At 33.8% G+C, this 20,325-nt stretch overlaps 2 protein-coding genes across 10 annotated transcripts in view; one reads left to right on the top strand and one right to left on the bottom strand.

The window, feature by feature from the left end:
* LOC141459156 (protein Wnt-1-like) overlaps nucleotides 1-13,281 on the bottom strand; it is a 38,178-nt gene extending 24,897 nt beyond the window's left edge. The window contains exon 1 of one of the 2 annotated variants that reach the window (XM_074137849.1): nucleotides 13,120-13,281. In XM_074137849.1, coding sequence (XP_073993950.1) covers nucleotides 13,120-13,175 — 56 coding nt within the window. In that variant the 5' untranslated portion in view covers nucleotides 13,176-13,281. The remainder of the gene's footprint in view (nucleotides 1-13,119) is intronic. The other variant, XM_074137851.1, reaches the window with a different exon arrangement.
* A 3,227-nt stretch (nucleotides 13,282-16,508) lies between these two features.
* LOC141459150 (uncharacterized) overlaps nucleotides 16,509-20,325 on the top strand; it is a 66,686-nt gene continuing 62,869 nt past the window's right edge. For 4 of the 8 annotated variants that reach the window (XM_074137836.1, XM_074137837.1, XM_074137835.1 and 1 more), the window contains exons 1-2: nucleotides 16,572-16,789; nucleotides 18,980-19,141. In XM_074137836.1, the coding sequence (XP_073993937.1) occupies nucleotides 18,995-19,141 (147 nt within the window). In that variant the 5' untranslated portion in view covers nucleotides 16,572-16,789; nucleotides 18,980-18,994. Of the gene's footprint in view, nucleotides 17,043-18,800; nucleotides 18,903-18,979; nucleotides 19,142-20,325 lie in introns of those variants that run through there. The other 4 variants (XM_074137832.1, XM_074137833.1, XM_074137831.1 and 1 more) reach the window with 4 other exon arrangements.

Below are 20,325 nucleotides of genomic sequence, written 5' to 3'. Positions count from 1 at the left end.
TTAGATTCAGTTTGTATTTAGTCTACTCTTTCATGTTGTTTTTTGTAATAAAGAGTTGTGTAAGATGAAGTTGTAAGTTTATTAAAAACTAATAAGACAAGAAAACCTAAAATTTTGGGGTCCGGCAAGTAACTTACAATTAATAAGAGGAATTTGAACGCACATGAAGAAGACGACGAAAATTCTGAATAGGACGAAGATGATTATAATGAAGCAGTTCTTGAAGAGGAATGAAATTTTGTCGATGAAAAGAAATGAGATTATGTAAATAGACGTAACAGAAATTAATTTTAAAAGACGAAACACAAACAAAAGAAAATCTAATAGTCAGGTAATGGAAAAATGCAAGTCATGATGACTTATGAAGACAAACAGGACTCTATAACAAAATTTTGTGAAGTCGTTGACTACAACTTGGAGATATTCTTTGATGATTTTGAAGAGGTAGCTAATTTGATGGGATAGAATGATTCTTACAAGCTACACTTTTTTAAAACATCATTTACTGATTCCACGAAGAGTTTCGTGAAAAGGGGATAGATAAAAACTTACTCAAAAGTAAAAATAAATATATATGTATATAGACTAATGTCCGAATTCAATTGGAAGATTAATAAGGACTAACTACAAAAAAAAAAAGAATACAAAGCAATGGAAAATCACTTCGTGATGAAAAGTTGACATCTACTGAGAAGAAAGGTAACAAACAAAACGATCCTGGAGGAATCGAGGACTGAATGAAAGAAATATTAAAGAGGTATAAATCTGAATGCATTAAAGTTGAAATAGAAAATAAGGATTGGAAACCATGTTCACACACAAAAAAAAGGTTGAAAAAACAACAAATTAAATTCGAAAGAAAACATGGTGAAGAAATGAAAGAGGAAAATGAGAGAAATACGATGTCGGAGTCACTGACTACAAGAAGAAATTTATAAAACAAGATTTGACAAATATTGAAGAGAATAAGAAAACGGTCAAAGAATCGGTAAATGTGAGAACAGCACTTTAAAGAAGAATCAGATGGAGAAGGGCGTTTAAAAAAATAGAAAACAGGCAAAGAAGACAGCAATGATGCAAACAAAGTTCAAACGAATGATAGGTAATTAAATCTAGGTAAGAGAAATGCTTACAGACCTGAATAAGTTTGTTAATGATACTACTGAGTGGTACAGAGAAATGAGCAAAATTTATAAGAAAAGAAGGAGAAGATAGAAACGATGAAACTGATTAGAAAATTTAAAGAGCCTTTAAGAAAAAAGCACATGAGAACTGTTACTTTAAGAAGGTAAGCAGAGGAAGAAATCTTTATGGAATTGTATCCGGAAGTTGGGCTAAGGGTGGAAGTAAAAAATCCATGGTAATGGAGTACAGGCGAATAGATGTGCACAAACTGCAAACCTGAAAGATGGAAGAGAAAGGGGCCGCATTCGATTGCAGGAGGGCCGAGTTGTGAGCATGGAAATAAATAATCATCTGCAACTCAAATAGTAAAAAATAAATAAATTTATTAAAGGGTGGATATTAGTTTTTGTTGTCTTGATTCAGTTAGTATGTATTAAAAATTGCCCGAAAAGTGTTTTATTACTTTTAAGTTGTTCTTTATATTAAAGAGTTTTGTACAAATGAAGTTGCCTAATTTAAACAGCATTTATAAAAAACTATTCTTGTTTATCTTCAAATAGCCTACAAATATTTGTGTACAAGATGCAATAGAAAGTTTCGCGTAAAATTTCAAACTGTTGTAAGTAGAAGTTATGATCTATTACTGAATATTTTTCTTCATGGATTTGTAGCGAATGAACTTTAATCCAAGGGAACAAAACAGAACTAGCCAAAAAATTAAGTAAAAATTTGTTTATTTACACAAAGAAAAAAAAAATTATTCCAAAATTTTAAACTAAAGCAGTTCTTGTAAATTTTAAAATTAACAATCTGCTCTGCACTATTCCTTGGCAATGAACCAACGGAGATTCTGAGTAATCTCTTGTGAAATCCCAATTCATTCTTTAACTACAATTATAATAATTATTATTAGTGTTGATCCATTATAGAGCTAAGTCAATCCGGGCGTAGATGATGTAGGTGTCTTCCAATACTCTATAGGATCTTGATCTAGACCTCTCGATTGGGAAACAAAACGATTATTTGACGATATTTGTCTTGCATAAATAAAAATTACCGCTGACTCTTTAAGTAAAATACACAACAAATTACTGAATAAACACTTGAGGATATTTCTGTGTATTTAATGTAATAATTACACTGTCTGTACGCTCATCAAAGCTTATGCCGTTTCTTACCATAATCTCTCTTCCACTTTTAGAAAGATGTTAGTTTCTGCATAGTATCTCTACCCTTCTCGTTTCCACACTCTCAGCCTTTCATCTGAAGAGATGAAGAGATAACATAGAAGATTACAGCAAAATCTAAAAAGCTGTTCTGAACTGTAGCCCTTCCATTGAACTGACATGATTCGTAATCACAATTTTGGTCAGCTATCCTATCTTCATAAACATAAAATGGTGTTAGAAGTGTGTACTATTTACCCTAAAAACGCAAATTAAACAATGCTCTCTGGAAACTATTTATAATAAAAGTAAGAGAGTTTACATGGAGTTTGTTTGTATGCATATAAAGTATTAAGAAAATAATTGGAACCATTTTCAGAAAATTGATAAAAACAAATTGAATAATTTGGCATTTCTGGTACACCGACTTTCTACAAATTTGAAATTTTGTTTACATTTAAAATGCGAATTTACACTATACACGGTCTATGACCATGGCCATTGTCTTGTTTTTATTTGTAGATGAATAAAGATTGTAATATTCAAGGTATTAATACTCTAATAGACTATTTATTACTGCTACTACAGGAGGCACATGACGCTTTTGAAGGAAACCACTCCCAAAATAGTGCCCTTATGTAAATTTGACTGGGAAAAAGCTATAAATAAAAAAATTACAGAACTTCATTTATGCAATTCGTGTTTAAAGAAACTCTGAGCCGTTTTGACAAAACTTTGAAAATTGATACACTAAAGTAATTTTACCGGTCTCGCACTCAAGCAACCTCAATCCGTGTATTTTCAGTAGAAATCCAAAATTCAAATCGAAGAGACGCTCAATTACAACGCTCTTCTTCTAGGAGAGCGTAATATGTCTTTAAGGTGGATATTAGATCCAAATATTGGGAATCTTATAGAGCTGTAAGTGAGCCTGACGCTCGTAACTGATCGACAGATGTGCTTTAAAAAGACGTAGACAGGCATTTACGGCACCTGACTAAAAATTAGCTACCTGCATGAACACCTCATTTCACCTAGTAGTATTTTTTGTTCTCTCGTATATCCACCAATAATAATAATAGTAATAATAATAATAATAATAAGAATAATAATAATAATAATAATAGTAATAATAATAATAGTAGTAGAATAATAATAATAATAATAATAATAGTAGTAGTAATAATAATAATAGTAGTAGAATAATAATAATAATAATAAGAAGAAGAATAATAATAATAATAGTAGTAATAATAATAATAATAATAATAGTAGTAGTAGTAATAATAATAATAGTAGAATAATAATAATAATAAGAATAAGAATAAGAATAAGAATAATAATAATAATAGTAGTAATAATAATAATAATAATAATGTTTTAAGAAAAACAATACATATCACAAAAAAACAAAAACAAAAATTGAAAACATTATTTCTTGCTTTGGTTCAAATCCGTCAGCAGAATTGCAAAAAAGATATACAATAGTTTTTAAAATTAATCATAATTAAATTCTCTAACTAATATCCAAGATCCATAGGAGAGTGCATATTTTAAATATATACATAATGCTTGCAAATCTAAACCATTAAAATTCAAAAATTCAAATGAACAAAGTTCACTTTCATTGAGGGTACATTTATTAGAATATTTTTTTCGATAATATTTTAAAATTGGACAGACAGCAATAAGGTGGGTTACATTTTCTATTTGATTAAAATTATATAATGAGCAAAACTGACATAACTCTAATTTAAAAGGCCTGTAATTTAAATAGAACAGTTCGCAACGAGCTTTTAAAATCAACTTTACATTACTGTCAATTATCACCCAAATATTGGGAATCTTATAGAGCTGCAAGTGAGGCTAACGCTCGTAACTGATCGACAGATGTGCTTTAAAAAGACGTAGACAGGCATTTACTGCACCTGACTAAAAATTAGCTACCTGCATGAACACCTCATTTCACCTAATAATATTATTTGTTCTCTCGTATATCCACTATACCCAATAAAGAGATCGTACAGCTTGAACTGTTGATTTACTAAAGGCACCGACTCAGAGCAAATTAAAAGGACACGAAAAGACTAGGCTACGGTGTAGTCAGTTAGCGAGGCAGCCAGGTTGAAAGAGCGGCCAAGAATACTGGCGATCAGTTACAGAGCGGCCAGGTAGAAGGGAATCCATGTAAAAAGAAACCCAGGTTGAGGGTTGCCGATTTTGAGGCAGCCTGGAAAAAGCGCGGTCTGCTGGAAAGGCAACCCAGGTTGAAATGCGACAAAGTAGTGAGGCGACCAGGTTGTGGGACGGCCAGGTAGAGAGGCGTCAAAATCGACGGAAAGTCTGGTTGCGATGCTGAACTAAAGTTAGGAGAAAATTTGGAAAAATCCAGAAATCTTGGGGTGTAATCGGTTTGAATTCGCTATCTCGGCACTATGAAACAAAAGAGATGAGTATCGTTGTGCCGTCGTGTTTAGAATACCCTAAACATCGCTAAGATCACTCTATGCAAGTATAGATCTACGGAATTTTCGAAAAAAGTTTAAATAATTGAAAAACCTTTCATTAAAGTGCTTCTTCAAGTTGAGGAACTTTCTTCAAACTAATAACAGCAAAACATTTAACCCTAATATAATACTTAAGACTAAGTACCATTCTAGGTATTTTACGGAAAACCTACCCAACCTTCTCTTGAAAAATGGGTGCTGGAGTATAAGAAAAATTTTTTAGAAGAGTGTAAAATATGAATTATTTTATAATTAATTATAATGTAAAAGTAGTTATTGAAAAACAGAGTATTTTAATGTTTTTCAAACTAATTTAGAGTTGTTTCTAAATATTGAGTCTGATAAGGAATTGGGACATAATAAACTCTAATTTCCATCAAGTTCATAGAAAGTAATCTTTTTTCCAGGACTCGAAGTTATAGGAAAGTTATATTGTTAGTATCAAACTCTTTATCAACCAAACCATATTATAAAGGTGTTAAAGAAAAGCTAAGATGTCTTAATCAATTAATTAAAAAAGAATTTTAGAGACTAATTTTGCTCAAGAAATATATATATTTTTGAAAGATACTTCTTGGTTAAGAATTTTTCATCTCTAAATTACAGCGAGGATTAAAGGGAGAACTCAAACGAAATATACAATTTGAGCTTCCAATAATTTTTTAAATTTTTTTCTTTGAACCAAATTGATTATACAAATTTTGTTTAAAGAAAACCACTGCTTTTGGACGCATAGAATTCCCAAACGGTTACTTACATTAAACACCGATTTCGAAAATCATCTACAACTTGCTCAGAGAACTGCAAATTATTGGAAGCACAAACTACCTTTTTTTGGCATTTAAAAGTTTCCCTTCAGAACCAGTTACCGCTCCACCATTCACAAAATATTAAGAAATATTAGGAGCATGGCGTGATTTCAAATTTAAGGGAAGTTACCCGGAAGCGGAAGAGGAAGTTCTCGAAAAGGACGCGAGCCAATTAAAGTTGGTTTCTTGCGTGGTCTATGGGCAAGGGCATGCACCAGGATCCCATAGCGAAGGCCTAGTGGCTGTCCATCAGACCTCACTACGACCTTTAGGGCAATTAGCTAGAGAGGTAGTTGCTTGCGACATTCAAAGCGTCTCCTAGGTCTCTGCTATTCAAGGCAAGCGGCACTTTTCTAAACGGTGGGTTTTGACTAGCCAAATGTCCATTTAGACCTAATTTGTCCGCATGCCTATTTTCAGGCTCGATAAGCTCCTCAGGGTGTCCTGCTGTAGGTGGTGGGTCCGCCCCTGTGTCAGGAATGAAGGGAACATCTCTTGTATCCTGCGTTGCATTTGGAAAATGGACGAAAACTTTAAATCTTGTAATAATACAAGTATTTTTTTTTACTAAAGCTACTTAGGGTCGGCACTACAGGTCTCTTTTCTTCGCAGATTAACCTAGAGCTTCTGTGCAGGCTATGGCAGAGTGATGAAACGGCCTCTCTCATATCATTTATGACCTCATTGCAATCTCTAGGTTGCGGATGATCTCTTTAACCCCTTGAGACCAGAGTAGATCTTGACACAAAAACGATTAGATGGGAGGTTCTGCCCCCTAGATATTCGCTCCTTTGCTGTGGTGCCCTAGGGAAGGACCCGCCCCGTTCAGTCATCTACGAGTATTTCAATTTTCTATTTCTTTTTTCAAAGCAGTCAAATCTATTTCAATCATCTCTTCAGTATTACATGATAGCCTTTTTGAATCTGTCTCCCATTCTAAGATCTACAGCACCCGTGATCAATTTGTTTCAAAAAACTAACATAGAGCAGTGCGGGTCAAGGACATCTTGCTCTTGGGTTTCACATACAGCACGGTTCAACTTCCCAACTGTACACAGTTTTTTCTCCAGCACCGTAACTAAGCTGTTACAGAATGATCAGGTTATTAAAGCAGACACTAATACATCTATTCTGGGCCTAAAAGGATGTGTGTGTGTGTGTGTGTAGTTTGTTTACATGGTGGTGTCTGTGAGTCTGTCTGTGACGGAAGGAAGCTTTAAGAGTTTGTTTACATGTCCTGGCCAGCAGTTCTAACTGAACTATTCCTAGATAGAGCCTAACTTATCTTTCTTTTAAACTACCACTAGGTACATAGAACCAGACTAGTGAAGACTGCGACCTTCATTTTCTACAACTTGAATCCAAACGTGAGCCTCCATTTTTTTTTAGCAGCTATTTTTGCTAGCAAAATGGCTTCAATCATCCTGTTTCAACTCCTCCCTAAACTTCGTGTGCACATTACTTGCACATAGATCTACCTGTCTTTTATTTGAGAGGAAAATTCGTTGTAGTTCTCAGGAAGGTTATAGGACTATTCAGAAAGGTATCATTTCAGTGCAATGTACATTTTAATTGTAAATTTCAAAGAATTAAATATGATTCGGAAGTAACATTATGAGTTAGAACCTTGAGAACATTAGTTAGAGAGTCGTGATAGTGTTCACACCAGAACACAGTCAACGAGTTGCTCAGGTATTCATTGAGTTCACTCTGTACTCTTCACATTGAGTTCACTCTGTACTCTTCACATTGAGTTCGCTCTGTACTCTTCACATTGAGTTCGCTCTGTACTCTTCACATTGAGTTCACTCTCAATTGATTGTTTTCACATTATTGAATGCTCTCCACAAAAAGTAAAAATTCGTTATTATCTGAGTTTAATGAATGCTATATTAAATCTCCACAAAAAAACTTACAGTTTAAAAAGATACTGGTTGATAAAACGACAAAATAAGTATACAAATCAGCACGTACATACCTACATACTTCAGCTCGGAATTTCAGCCATTTAAAAATGTTTGTAAACGCTTGTGTTTTATCACAATTTTATAACAATAATATCATTTAAGTAATTTTACTGCATTAAATTGTCATTAATATTCTTTAGAATTTATTAGATGTCACAGACCCTTTTGTTGGCCATTTTCATAAACAAAACATTTGTACAGTAAAGAGTGGCACACCATTTACTTACACTGATTAGGTATCAAACAGTTAATCATTAAATCTTTTTAAAAAAAAGTCATTAAATAGCAGCCCTATGCAAATAAACATACAAAATGGCGGGGAACAATAGTATGACCCACAATTTTCTTTTACCTAGTTACACAAGAAAATAACCATTATTCCCAATTTCTGTTTACTTTTACATTATTAGTATAGAAAACAAGTCATTAGGCGAGAAAAATCTTTTATTTTTTATGTTTTTATTGAGAAAATTTTTTATTGCATGATTTGATACATTTTTAAATACATATGAAGAAAAAATTGAACTTTTATTTCTCATAGAAATAATTAGTAATAAATAATTAACCTATCACAGTGAAGAATGGAAGTGTGAAAAGTAGATTGGTTGAAGAGCCAATCAGAGGCGAGAACTGTATATTAAACCACGCCTTCCCCTACGTATGTCACACCACGCCCTTTTTGGTACGTAATAAAATGGAAGATATGTAATTTTCATTTTTCTATTTTCTATTACTGTTCCCGGAAAAAAAGGGCCTTTAACACATGGATGAACTCTAAAGATGATAATGATTGGAGGAAATACAGAGCAGTGGACAGACATGTTAAAAGTGAGGTAGTTAAGACTAAGGAGAAAGAATGGAACAGGCGTTGTAGAGAGATTAATAGCTTTTTGGGTTGCAGCAGGTCTGCGTGGAAATTCCTTATGAATCTGAGAAATAACCACAACAGGAATAAAATGGTAGAAGGAATCACTGTGCCGGAATGGAAAAAATATTATGAAAAGTTCCTGGAAGAAACCAGAGTTAGTTTCAAAATGGATGCTGCGGAATCGGAGCCATTTGTCAGCGAAGCTGAAAAAATTGAGGAGGAAGAGGTAAGAGTGGTCCTGAGGCAACAGAAAAGCGGTACTGCAGCTGGCCCTGATGGCCTGGCACTGGAGTTATTTAAGTATGGTGGGGTTAAACTTGTACCATGGCTCACCCAATTTCTTAATGAGAAACGAAAAGAAGACTGATGGAAGTGGACAACGACGTAATGGTCCGGACATAGCAAAGAGGTTTAACTTGGTATGGTCACATACAGAGAATGGGAGACGACGGATGTTTAAGGTGGCAACCACCCTTTAACAGAACCAGAGGCCGACCGAGGCGGGACTGGCCGCAGAGCATCCAGGAGACTGGGGACTGCGGGACAGTGATTGCCAGGACAGGATGGTTTGGAGGGATAAGATCCGTGCAGGCAACCTTCGGGAGACGCCTGAGTGAAGTGAAGTGAAGCTATTACTGTTGACAAAGGAAAGTATTGTATTAGCCAAATCAGATGTCTAATAATAAAAATCGATAATGTATGTTGATATATGCATTTTTTAGTTATTTCTTTTTCTTGTTTTAATAACTCATAATAATAATAATTGTTTTCATCAGCATTTTTTTTAAAACCAGTGCATGAATAAGTTAATACCGCTTATTACAAATCAATCTTAGTTAAATGGAATCAATCTTATTACACATTACTGAAAAAATATTTTGTATTTGAAAATGGCCAGCACAAGGGTCTGTGACATCTAATAAATTCTTAACAATATTAATGAAAATTCATTGCAGTAAAACAAACTACTTAAATGATATTATTGTTATAAAATTTACAAGCTGAAGTATGATTGAAATGTTGGGTACTAGCTGAATTGTCTACCTTTTTGTCGTTTACTCAACCCTTATACTCAACTTTTTACCTAATTTTTTTTACGTCTAACTATGAAATTAGGTGTTGTGGGCAGAGGCTACTGACTAGCAAACATACTTTACTATAAATGTATTTTATTAACCATTAAATAAAATTGAAAGCCTAGACCGGGAATCGAACCAACTTCAAAGTATTTTAGCGTTGCGGGCCTTGCGTCAAATCGTTTGGCTCCCGTGTAAATTATCAAATTAGTATTGCATTTTTTTTACTTTGATTTAGAATTTAACCTACGAAGTGTATATATTTATATCTTCTAACTACAAATCAAGTCCACAATAATTATTAGAAATACTCGTGTCGGTTACAGACTGTTAATCAAGTTGTGTTAGCTGGCAGACAGAGATGTGGCAGACCTTGTTATCGCGCTCTCTCACATCCCGATGTCCAATTTTTAGCAAAATATCCTTTGTATCATTTGAAGATCCAAATCCAGATCACGTTCTCTTCTGCCATATAGCCATCCTTACACATGTACCCTCGATCCAACCATTCTCTTTTGAAAAACAAAATTCTTTGTTTGTAGATACTTTGTAGTTTACACAGTGGAAACTTTATATGATGATTACAAAATTACGCTATTCTAATTACCATATTTGTCGAAGGAATGTTGAATAATTAGTTTTTTTTTGTCTTTTGCAAAACACCCAGATACTGAGAAGTAGCCACTTTTATTATACAATGTTCTGAAAAGAACAAGTGATTATATCTGCTAAATTTTTAACTATGTTCGTAACACTAGAAAAAAGACAATATTCGCTCAATTTTACTGTACAATTTTTAGCAATTTAGTCAATGTTCCAATGTACCTGAGGTACGTAAATCGAAGAAAATTTTCATTTTGGGCATTTGTCTTATTCAACTTTAAGAATTTTATCATGGGCTTGCTTAAAAAAAACTCTCCAGAGTACGGCAAAAACATTTTTTTGCATTTTGGGATAAAAAAAAAAATCACCCTCCTGTAGGGTATTCAGCAGTAATTTCACAGGTTTCGACAGGAATTACTGCTTTACTGTGGCAATCGCCAGGGAGATCATGTTTGCATGAAGAAAATGCAATCAACGCAGTTTTGGGCAATTCCATATTAAGTATATGAACGGATTGGCTCAGCGCGGTGGATTACTAAGCTGGAATATTTAAATAAAATAAAACAATTGAAGAAAATCTGAAGTGCCATTTCACTTAATAGATATTTAGTCATTAGAAATTATTTTAGCAATTAATTACTCGATGTACACATCATACACATGATGGCCAATTATTTTTATTTGAAATATACATTATTTCAGCCGGGTTTCGAAGTAACAATGAAGATAAAAACTCTAAACCGCATTGCCTTTTTGGCACACTGTCAGGTTCTTAACATCGGTGCAAAAATCCCGAGTTGAAAGAATATTAATCCATCGGAGGTGCTTCTTTAAGAACAACGTCTTTAAAGTTTTCTACGATTGTCTAGGTAATGGCCAAAGAATATCTTATGAACTTGGATGTAACGTGGTTGATGCGTACCTCTTTGGTTTGAAACGTTTCCTTTGGAAATAATAACTTTACTGGCATTCCATGAGGGCTGTGACGTCACATAAACCTTATAATAATTTTCGGTTACCTTTTTTTAAGGGCAAATTCCAAGTTTCAAACCGTAAGAGTAAGTCGCTGTTGCAGTTAGAGTTTCCTAACAGATTTTTATTATAATTTTGGTTAGGTTCGCAGTGCTGGATAGTATAATTGATTTTAACTGCTGTAGCAATCATGGCTATTGTTTCCCTACCAATTTCGGACTTTAATCCAACATGAGAGGTAGTTTTATAAGTTTGGTGTAAAGGTTTCGACTTCTCTTATGTTCCCGATTCGCATCACACTTGCTGACTACTCAGTATGCCTAGTTAACTAGTTAGCTAGTGTAATGATTATCGGATACTAATTATTTTCAACGTTATTGAAGCTGTTATATTAACAATAAGTTTGATCTGTGATTACGATTTAGAATGTGAAGGAAAACACCTTGGTTCTATTAGTGGCGCACTAAGTGAATAAACACTAAGTGTATGTGTAAAATCATTGTCTACTGTAGTTTCAATAATTGCTGGTTTACTTAAATCCAGTAAAAAACTTTTCATTCTGCTATAATATATTTTTAAAATAATTTCCTTTGCGTTTGGACAGAAATTTAGGCAATGATTTTCCTAGTTACGTTACTTAAGTTACAGTCTTTTTTAAAAAGCATAAAACCGAAAAGCGATTACATCAAAATGAACTTTCCTTTTGGAAAAGATTACCCTTTTTGGAACTGTACCTGGTTAGACCTGCTCCATAACTGCATCCAAAGAAGTATCATAACTGATTTTTCAAATAAAAGTGATAAACCTACAGGGCAGAGAGTTTAAAGAACATCGTTGGTTTTCGAGAAAATCGCGAAAAATATTTCAATAAAGAGGAACGTCCTCTATTCGATACTGACAAAACCTAAGTCTGTTTCATGAAGACCTAAATTAAACATCGAAATGGAACTCTGCGATTTCCTGTTTTTCGAAAGACACTCACAAAAAACTGCTCAATTTATAAAAACCAAATTTTTTACTGAAACGCTCTTAAAAAACATGTAACTCCGGTGGTGAATCTAAAATGAAAATAGTAAGTATATAAAAATGTAAAACTCATGTCAAGATAAGAGTTACTAAATCAGTACTATGTTAAAACGGTTGCCAGAAACGCAATGTCAGTTCTTTGGAAGACCAAAAACTTGTATGTACACAATTTATTTTCTGAAAGGCAAATAGAAACAAACTAATGTCATACAAAAATACACAACCCTATTAGAGTCGGCTAGATCAAAGTAACCGCAGCAAGTGTTGCACACACACGGACACAAACAGAAACATAACTTTCAGAGTTGCAAACTAAAAATTTTACTTAGTGCGCTTAGCTCGGCTTTTAATTGGAAAACTTCATTGTTTTTTTATAACTCAGTATGAATCAAGATATAAATTAGAATTAGTGCCAGGTCAGTTTTTATTAAAATACTTGAGCGCTAGAACTATAAATCGAGATATAGTGGAACTCTTATGCCTAGAAGTTCCAAAACTACTAATCTGAAGTTCTCTCCTAATCTGAACTAAGATTTGCCTTTAGAATTAGGGCCAAATTAATACTAGGCCACTAGAACTGTAGAATGGCAAGTGTGGAACCTTTACTTCAACGAGTAATTTGTGCAATTTTCTTAACTTCCCTGAAATTAACTAATTTGTTTAACTTATTAACTTCTTTAAATTAATGTACTAATCATTGTGTTAACTGTAAATTATACTGATAAAAACTGAGGCATTAATTTTTTTTTATTTTTATTATTAAATGTCGAAGCTGTCTGTATACATACCGGGTAAATTAAAGTGCGCCTTGATATGCGAGTGCCCTGTATGATAAGTGCCCAAGTATTTTGAAACAATCTGTTATAGCACTAATTCTACGGTAAATCTTGGTTCAAATTACGAGGGGAATTCCAAAACCAAAATCACTCTAAGAACTAAGTAGTTTTAGTGTAAACTGTGTAGTAATGTGAGTTTTACGTTAAGGTCTAGCTGTACTTACCACCAATTCGCGTGAGCTGTTTTCAGTAGCAATATTAATAGTAGCATTACTGTCATTTTGTTTAGTGAAGTTGTAGTTCGTTATTCGTTACGTGTTACACTGAGATTTGCACGTGTACAGGCCCTCCTTGCCGCACAGTGTTCCTAAACACACTGACCAGTCATCTCTGAAGGTTTACTGCTTTAAGTTTGGCCGCCAGATCGGGCGCTCTCTGTCTTGCTTGGAACGAAGTAGCTTTGTTTACCAGAACGTTTAGTTCCTTGATCAGCCGTCTCCCATCTCACTAAAAGAAGAGTCTGTCTTGCCGCATCTTTTCCAACCCGTTAAGCAGTCCGTTTGTATTTAGAGGTTTTGTTTGTTGATTTCTTCTGCACTTACGGATTAAAAAAAAAAGAAGACTCTCAAAAGAATTGCTACAAGCTCCAAAAAATAAAAAATTGGCTTAATTAGAAATAGCTCAGTACGAAAAAAAAATAAAAATAATTATCATGACCCGAAATAAGGTTTACATAAGATGATAAGAACAAGAAAAAAAGAAAGGGAAGTGGCACGCGCTAATATTAATGTTAAACTTGAATTCCAACAATCAGCAGAAGCCAGGTCAGTTCTACGAGAGATATGTAGAAATGAAAAGAAAAAAAGTTAACCTAGTAAGAATTAAGCTAAATAATTGGGTAATTTTCCAACTATTCGAGCTTGCTTAAGGAAGATATAAAGGAATTTTAAAATAGTGAAGAATACATTTATCTAGGAACTGAATAAAGGCAGGAATGGGAAAGCGCCTAGAGATGGAAGAGTCAATTTTGTACTCCGAAAGTACGGTGGAGAAAAAAAATGAAGTTGATAACAAGATTGGTGTATGGAATCCTTGAAGAAGGTAAGATATCGAAAGAAATGACGGTCGGATACATATCATCTATGTTTAAGAAAGGGAACGCAAAGAAATGTAGCAACTTTAGAGGAATATGTGTACTGAATCCATTTATGAAGATACTGTGTAAATCAATAAGAAACTGGTAAAATGGATTTTACACATCAGAAAAATGTGGCTTTACAGTAGGAAGATCAACTTACAGTAGGCAGCTACTAGAAAAAAGCGAAGTACGTTCAAGAGATGAAGTGATTGTCTTTGTGAATTTTGAAAGAGCGTACCCCAGTTTACCTCGCGCCCTCCTTTTGAAGCCCTTAAAGAAGTAGGAATAGGTGACCCTCTTTTATTTATTTACAATACGGGCAATCACCCAGTTACAATGAAGTATAATCAATAATGTAATTTATAAGTAACTTATAATATAATTTATAGAATATATGTATGTATATTGTCATTGAAATAAAATATATTAATAATACAATATAGTCAAAATTAAGAAAAACTATTGCTTTTAGGTTTTTAAGGAATACAAGAAATTGAATGAATTAGTTTAAACTAAAGTACTTTATTGAATTAACAAAATTTATTGATTTCTCTCGATACCAGTTTGTAGTGACTTGAGCTTGTTAACGTAAGTTCTCTGATAAGAGACCATAAAGCAGAGCAGTATTCAAGAATAGGTCGTACCATTACTTTGTACGTCATGTAATAATCTTAATAATACATACATATGTATACATAATCATGGTTTTGATATCTTTAAAGTTTCGAGTAGATCTTGATATAAAGCCAAGCATTTTATTTGCCTTTGTGACTATAGAGTTCATGAAGAGTTTGAATGAAAGGTTAGCCCTGAACATTACACCAAGTTCCTTCACTTCATTAGATCTACTTATTGTTGTAGCATGAAGAGAATAATCGAAGCTGGTACATGTACGACTACGATGATAGGATACTACCTTACTTTTTGAGATGTTTAGGCCCATTTCATTTTTATCACTCCAATCATTCTGGCTATGAAGATTTTAAATATAGTAAAAGTAATCAACAATCAAAATAGATTTAGAGTGAAGAAAGGATTATCACTAGTAAAGGTCTGCTACAAACGTCCAACGCCTTCAATGCTAGTCAAAATATTCATTCATGACGCTCTGAAAAAATGGAATCAAGCTTGCGCACCGATGGGCATTACAATCTGCATCTACCCTGCTGTTTGCAGATGACAAGCATAATAGCCCAAGATCAAGAAGATCTGGAAGATGTGATGTACAAAGTAATATAAAAAAGGCATATACAAAAAGGGGAAGAAAGATAAATTTAGCGAAAACTGAGTGTATGTCGTCAATAAGCAGAGAAGGCCTTACTATAGAAGGAATAAAAATCCCAAGTATTGAGCAACTCAAATACTTGGACTCTGACATCAGTAAGGATACTTCCTATAAAAGTGATGTATTCCAAAGAAATGTAAGCACAAAAAGACAATCGGCAAATTGAACCTCGTATTATGGAGCGGTAACATTCTAAATAGTACCAAAGACAATAATAGATAGTAGCTTGGTACTACTAAATGCCGCTGAGACTTGGACTTTGAATAAGGCTTAAGGAAAAAGCTTCTAACCACCGTGATGGATTACTAGAGAAGGGCAGCACGAATAGCAATGCTTGAAAAGAGTAAGAAACGAAGAAATATGAAAGAAAATTAACGTTTAATAAAATGTGTTGCAGAAGTTAGTGGTAACAGAAAATTAGATAGTACGGCCGTATAAAATGAAAGAATGGCTTAGGAAATCATAGTCTGGGAAGGCAAAGGAAGAAGACTGGCTCAGATTGCGAGTAGCTCAGTCTTCTTTTGACCTTGAGTAACTCAGTTTCGTTTGACCAGTTGTACGAGGCCTGACGTTGCGAATAGAATTCCTTCATCGCAACTGCCACTTAACATAATAGAAATTCACCCTCAATGATTTTACTTAATGCACACGTTCTGTTCTACAACTTTTATGAAAAACGTTTTCCAGGAAAATACTACAAAGAGCCATCAAAAGATGGGTGTTAAATCTTATTTATTCCACAGTATTATTGTAATTAGTTGTAAGCTATCACACTTTAAGTGTTGTGCGAGTTGGTAATGTATGTGAAGTCGAAATCTCAACACCTAACTGATTCATCTACCCTAGATCATGGACGAAAGTCCAAAAACGGTCAGGGATACATTGAACATGGGTGCTACGAAGCATAAAATCAAAGTAAAAACAGGCATTACTTTTCTTTTTTACTTTCCTAATAACATTAGAAATAAATTACGTTTTATTCACAATAGAAAAAAACGTTTGAGTAAGTAACTTGAGAATAATTGTAAGAAAAAGCCGCCTGAATTTTTATTCTAGCTTTTTAGGGCTCCAACACCTTTACCACAAACATAAGTTAACATGGGGAGCTATACAACGGCACATACCCGTAACACCCATATTCACTCATAATGCAAGTAGTGGAAGATTGCGCAGAACTCCGTGCGCAGTTTAGTAGAGAGATTTTCTCCTGTAGAACTCGTTTTTAAAATAAGAGACAGACCATACTTGTTGTCAGTGTAGTTCAGTGTGGCAGTCAGGTTGCTGGAGTGTACCGTACGCGTATTCAACAGTGTGTTTTTGCCCTTAAATATACAGTTATTTTGTTAATTATAATAGGAATTTATTTAATTTGTTTTTAGCTAACAAGTGAAATAATATATTTTTAAATTTTCGAAAAGTGTGTAAACAAACTAAGTTTATTTGTGTTTAGATTATGACATCCTACAGAGCAGTTAATATTTTTATCTCACATTTATAGATTTTTTTTTTCATCAAAAATATATTTAAATTTCATTATTCTTCTAAGATAACTATTTTCGATTTAATGGTATTTGAAAGAACTACAAAAACTTGAAAAGGAGAAGTTAGGAGTTTAGTGGGTCAAAACAGTTTTGTATGGAGAAGTCATGTTAACAGCTAGCCAAAGTTCATTTGCCCTAAAAAAAATATACAAATCTTGAGTTGTGAACTTGATTACTATACTTGTATGTTTATTTCTTAAATATTGGTTTGTTCCTTAAAAAATGGTTTCATGATAAATTCATTGATGCTCTAAAATTCAATTATTTAAGATTATGGAAAGGTTAGGCTATAAAAACAAAGTACGATAAATGGCCCCTCTTTGCATCTCACTCGATTCACTTTTTGACCTCAAAACCTTTCTCAGGTCAGGAGTTGTTTCTATTTACAAAATATAAAACTTTTAAAAAATACTCAGATCCACAAAAACACTTGGATTATTTGAGGCGTGACTTTTGTAATAATTTTCCTTAAAAATCACATTTCCTCAACAGCTATAATGGGAAAATTTTCATTTTCATTTTTTTCCCGTAAGTTTGAATTCATCTTATCTGACATCATAAATAAGCTTTGTGAGTAACCTTACCTAGGTCGGAGTATGGGTGTGATTGGGAAGAAGTTACAGATAGATTGTGCGTTTGTTTGTCCAAAAAAGTGTCAGATTAAGGGGCGGACTGACAGGGGTGCCATCACTAAAGCCTGCTTTTTATCGCTTTATATGTAATCGATTTTAAAAAACGAAAAGCTAAAAATTTTGACCTGGACACATCCAAAGTTAGCATTTCTTATGGATTAGTTTAAGATATACTCTTTGATATTCAATTCAAATTATATATTCCCTTGGACCCACAAAGGACGCGAAAAATGCCATACATCCTGTTTCTTTAACTAAAAGAAGAAAGCAAAGATTTTTGTTACACCCCATTATTGAAAAGTCCCCAGGGAGAGTAAAGCAACGATCGGTAAAAGAAAATTAAACCACCGCCAAAAGCTTGAATTCGGTTCGTTAACGGCCATATTTAAATAGTAAAAATTTGTAAAATAATCCAAGTTTTGGCATTTCCATCGCTATTACGATACTTCTGTCGGGTCTTGTAACACAAACTTCACAGCGGTACTGTTCCGATCTTTAATACATATGACTGTACTTTTATCATTTTCGAATTGTTTCTGTAGATGTCTCGTTACCATTGCTGTCTTCGCTGTTTTTTTTAGGAAAACAAAATACTTTCGAACGCTTATCACACCACACTTTTTAGCACTTAAACTCTACTAACATTGGATTGTTAAAAAATAAAACGTTTTAACTGAAAAAATGGCTCAATTTACGCTCAAACACACTTTATTAACTTTATTTGTGATACTAATTGTCTTATTGAAAATTATATGACATTTCATACAAAATTTATTAATTTGTCTTGTCTTGACATAAATATGAACATGCATTATGAACCTCTACTGCCACCATTTATTTCGCCTGCTAGTCAACTCCTAATCTATCGTTAGTCTTTATTGTCAAGATAGTCCTGTTACAATACAACCAAAAAAGGCCGATATTTGACAGGAGCAACAGTCGAGAAGTTCCTTGAGTCTCGGAGAGGTGTAATTTCTGTCATCAGTCAGCAGGATACAAAACCTCTTGCCTCCTTCTAGTGACAAAATCGACACTCATGAGTATAGGACACCATTCTTGCTCTCTCCACTTTAATAAACACACTTCCGGTTGTCCGCTGTGAGACTGAGAATTAGTTTTATTTGTCTTGGATGTCAATTTACCTTTAATTAAGTGGGTATTACATTTCAGTTGATCTTCACTTACCTCTAATCTGGATTAGCAATCTGCTAATATTACGGAAAGAAAGATTGTGTCTGGCATATATTACAAACTGAAATGCCTGAATTAAAAATAATGATTTTTCAATTACAACTGGCTGTTTTTGTTGACACAATTTCGGGGGTACTAGCATTATTAATTTTTGTTTGCACCTTTCAAGTGAGCATCCACTTTAAACAAAAGCCCATTTGAAAGGCATCTTTTAAAGGCAGTAAGGCGTCCTAATTGCAGTATAGTGTATAATTTAAATATTTGAATAATAAAAATTTCTACCATTTTTTTTTTCAGGTTTTTTAATGTGGCATGCAGGAAATCAGTCGTGTCAGGAATTCTGCTGCAGAAACAGCTACTTTGCAGATAACAGATTGGCCAGTTACAAGCCCTTCTGAGTATTCAGCAAACGCAGTTAATTTTACCAACGGTTCTGCACAATTTGTTTCAGTTGTTGCTGTAAGTATGAGCAAATTGTATTAAGTACATGCTTTAGATTTTAAGTCCTTTTGAGACACAGCCAAACATTAATGAACACTCTTCTAGCGGTAGTCATCGATATCGATATTTACTGAAGTTTTGTAAAATATAAAATAAAGTACCTAGTACAACTTGTACTGCATTCCTGAGCAGTTTGAGCTAATTGATTCATTTTCCGGTTGATGTAAACTACTGTCAAAGTGTTCATGAGATATCTTTCCCTATTCAAATTTTGTTGTTGTTGATAATGTCAACTCTACATCCTTAGATCTGAATACAAAATTTTCAGCATAATGGTTATTTCTTTCATTGTCATCTAATAGAGCGGCTACGAAGCTCCCAAAGCTGATTAATGATCCTCTGAAATTTAACAGGAGCGAAATTCCAAAAAGTAAAGTGGTATATCGAAAAAATCCCTTCTGAGTCCGCATATTGACCAAAACTCTGGAGTTTTCCTCAAATTCACATTGTTGACATGAATGTTCCAAATCTAATTCAGCAAAAATATAATTAATGGTCAGTTGATTGGAATAAATCTTCAATTCCCGGAAGTGGATGATGATCAACTTTAAAAGAAGGATTTAATGTTACCTTGTAATCTTCACAAATTCTTACTGATCCTTTCTTTTTAAGAACTGGTACAATAAGCTATGCATAGGGGCTTTAATCTATTGCACGTAAATTCTTTCCAGCCTGTCCAATTCATGAATTCCACATTTCTGGCCTTCATAAGTCTGGTTAAGCTCCCGAAGATTACAACTTGATTTTGCCTGAATTAAATTTTCCTATTCTTTGCGAACTTTGTGGATGTAAAGTAATAATTTCTTCCTTTAGATTTTGTTGTAAACTATGAATATCATTTAGTATATCCCTATGGCCTAACAAACTTCTCCAGTTTGAGGAAAGGTGGCTAGGCTCTTTCTGATTGCCACAGATTGTAAATGCGGCATCAATTCTCGGACGAAACTAGAACGTTTACTGTAGCCCAAAGCAGTGTGAAACATTAACTACATCTTCAATAACAGGAATAAACTTCACTAGTTGAAGGAAAAACTGTTAGTAGTTGTCACAGAGTGTAAATGCGTCCCGAAACCTTTCACGAAGCTAATATAACACATGCCGTAGTCCAGCGTCATTTGAGCTCCTTAACTAGATCTCCACTT

The sequence above is a fragment of the Rhodnius prolixus genome, unplaced genomic scaffold (assembly GCF_049639745.1).
Source record: "Rhodnius prolixus isolate KJV_2025 unplaced genomic scaffold, Rpr scaffold_11, whole genome shotgun sequence".
Classification (NCBI taxonomy): Eukaryota; Metazoa; Arthropoda; class Insecta; order Hemiptera; family Reduviidae; genus Rhodnius; species Rhodnius prolixus.
Note: the sequence above shows the minus strand (reverse complement) of the source record. Positions and strands in the feature narration are given on the sequence as shown.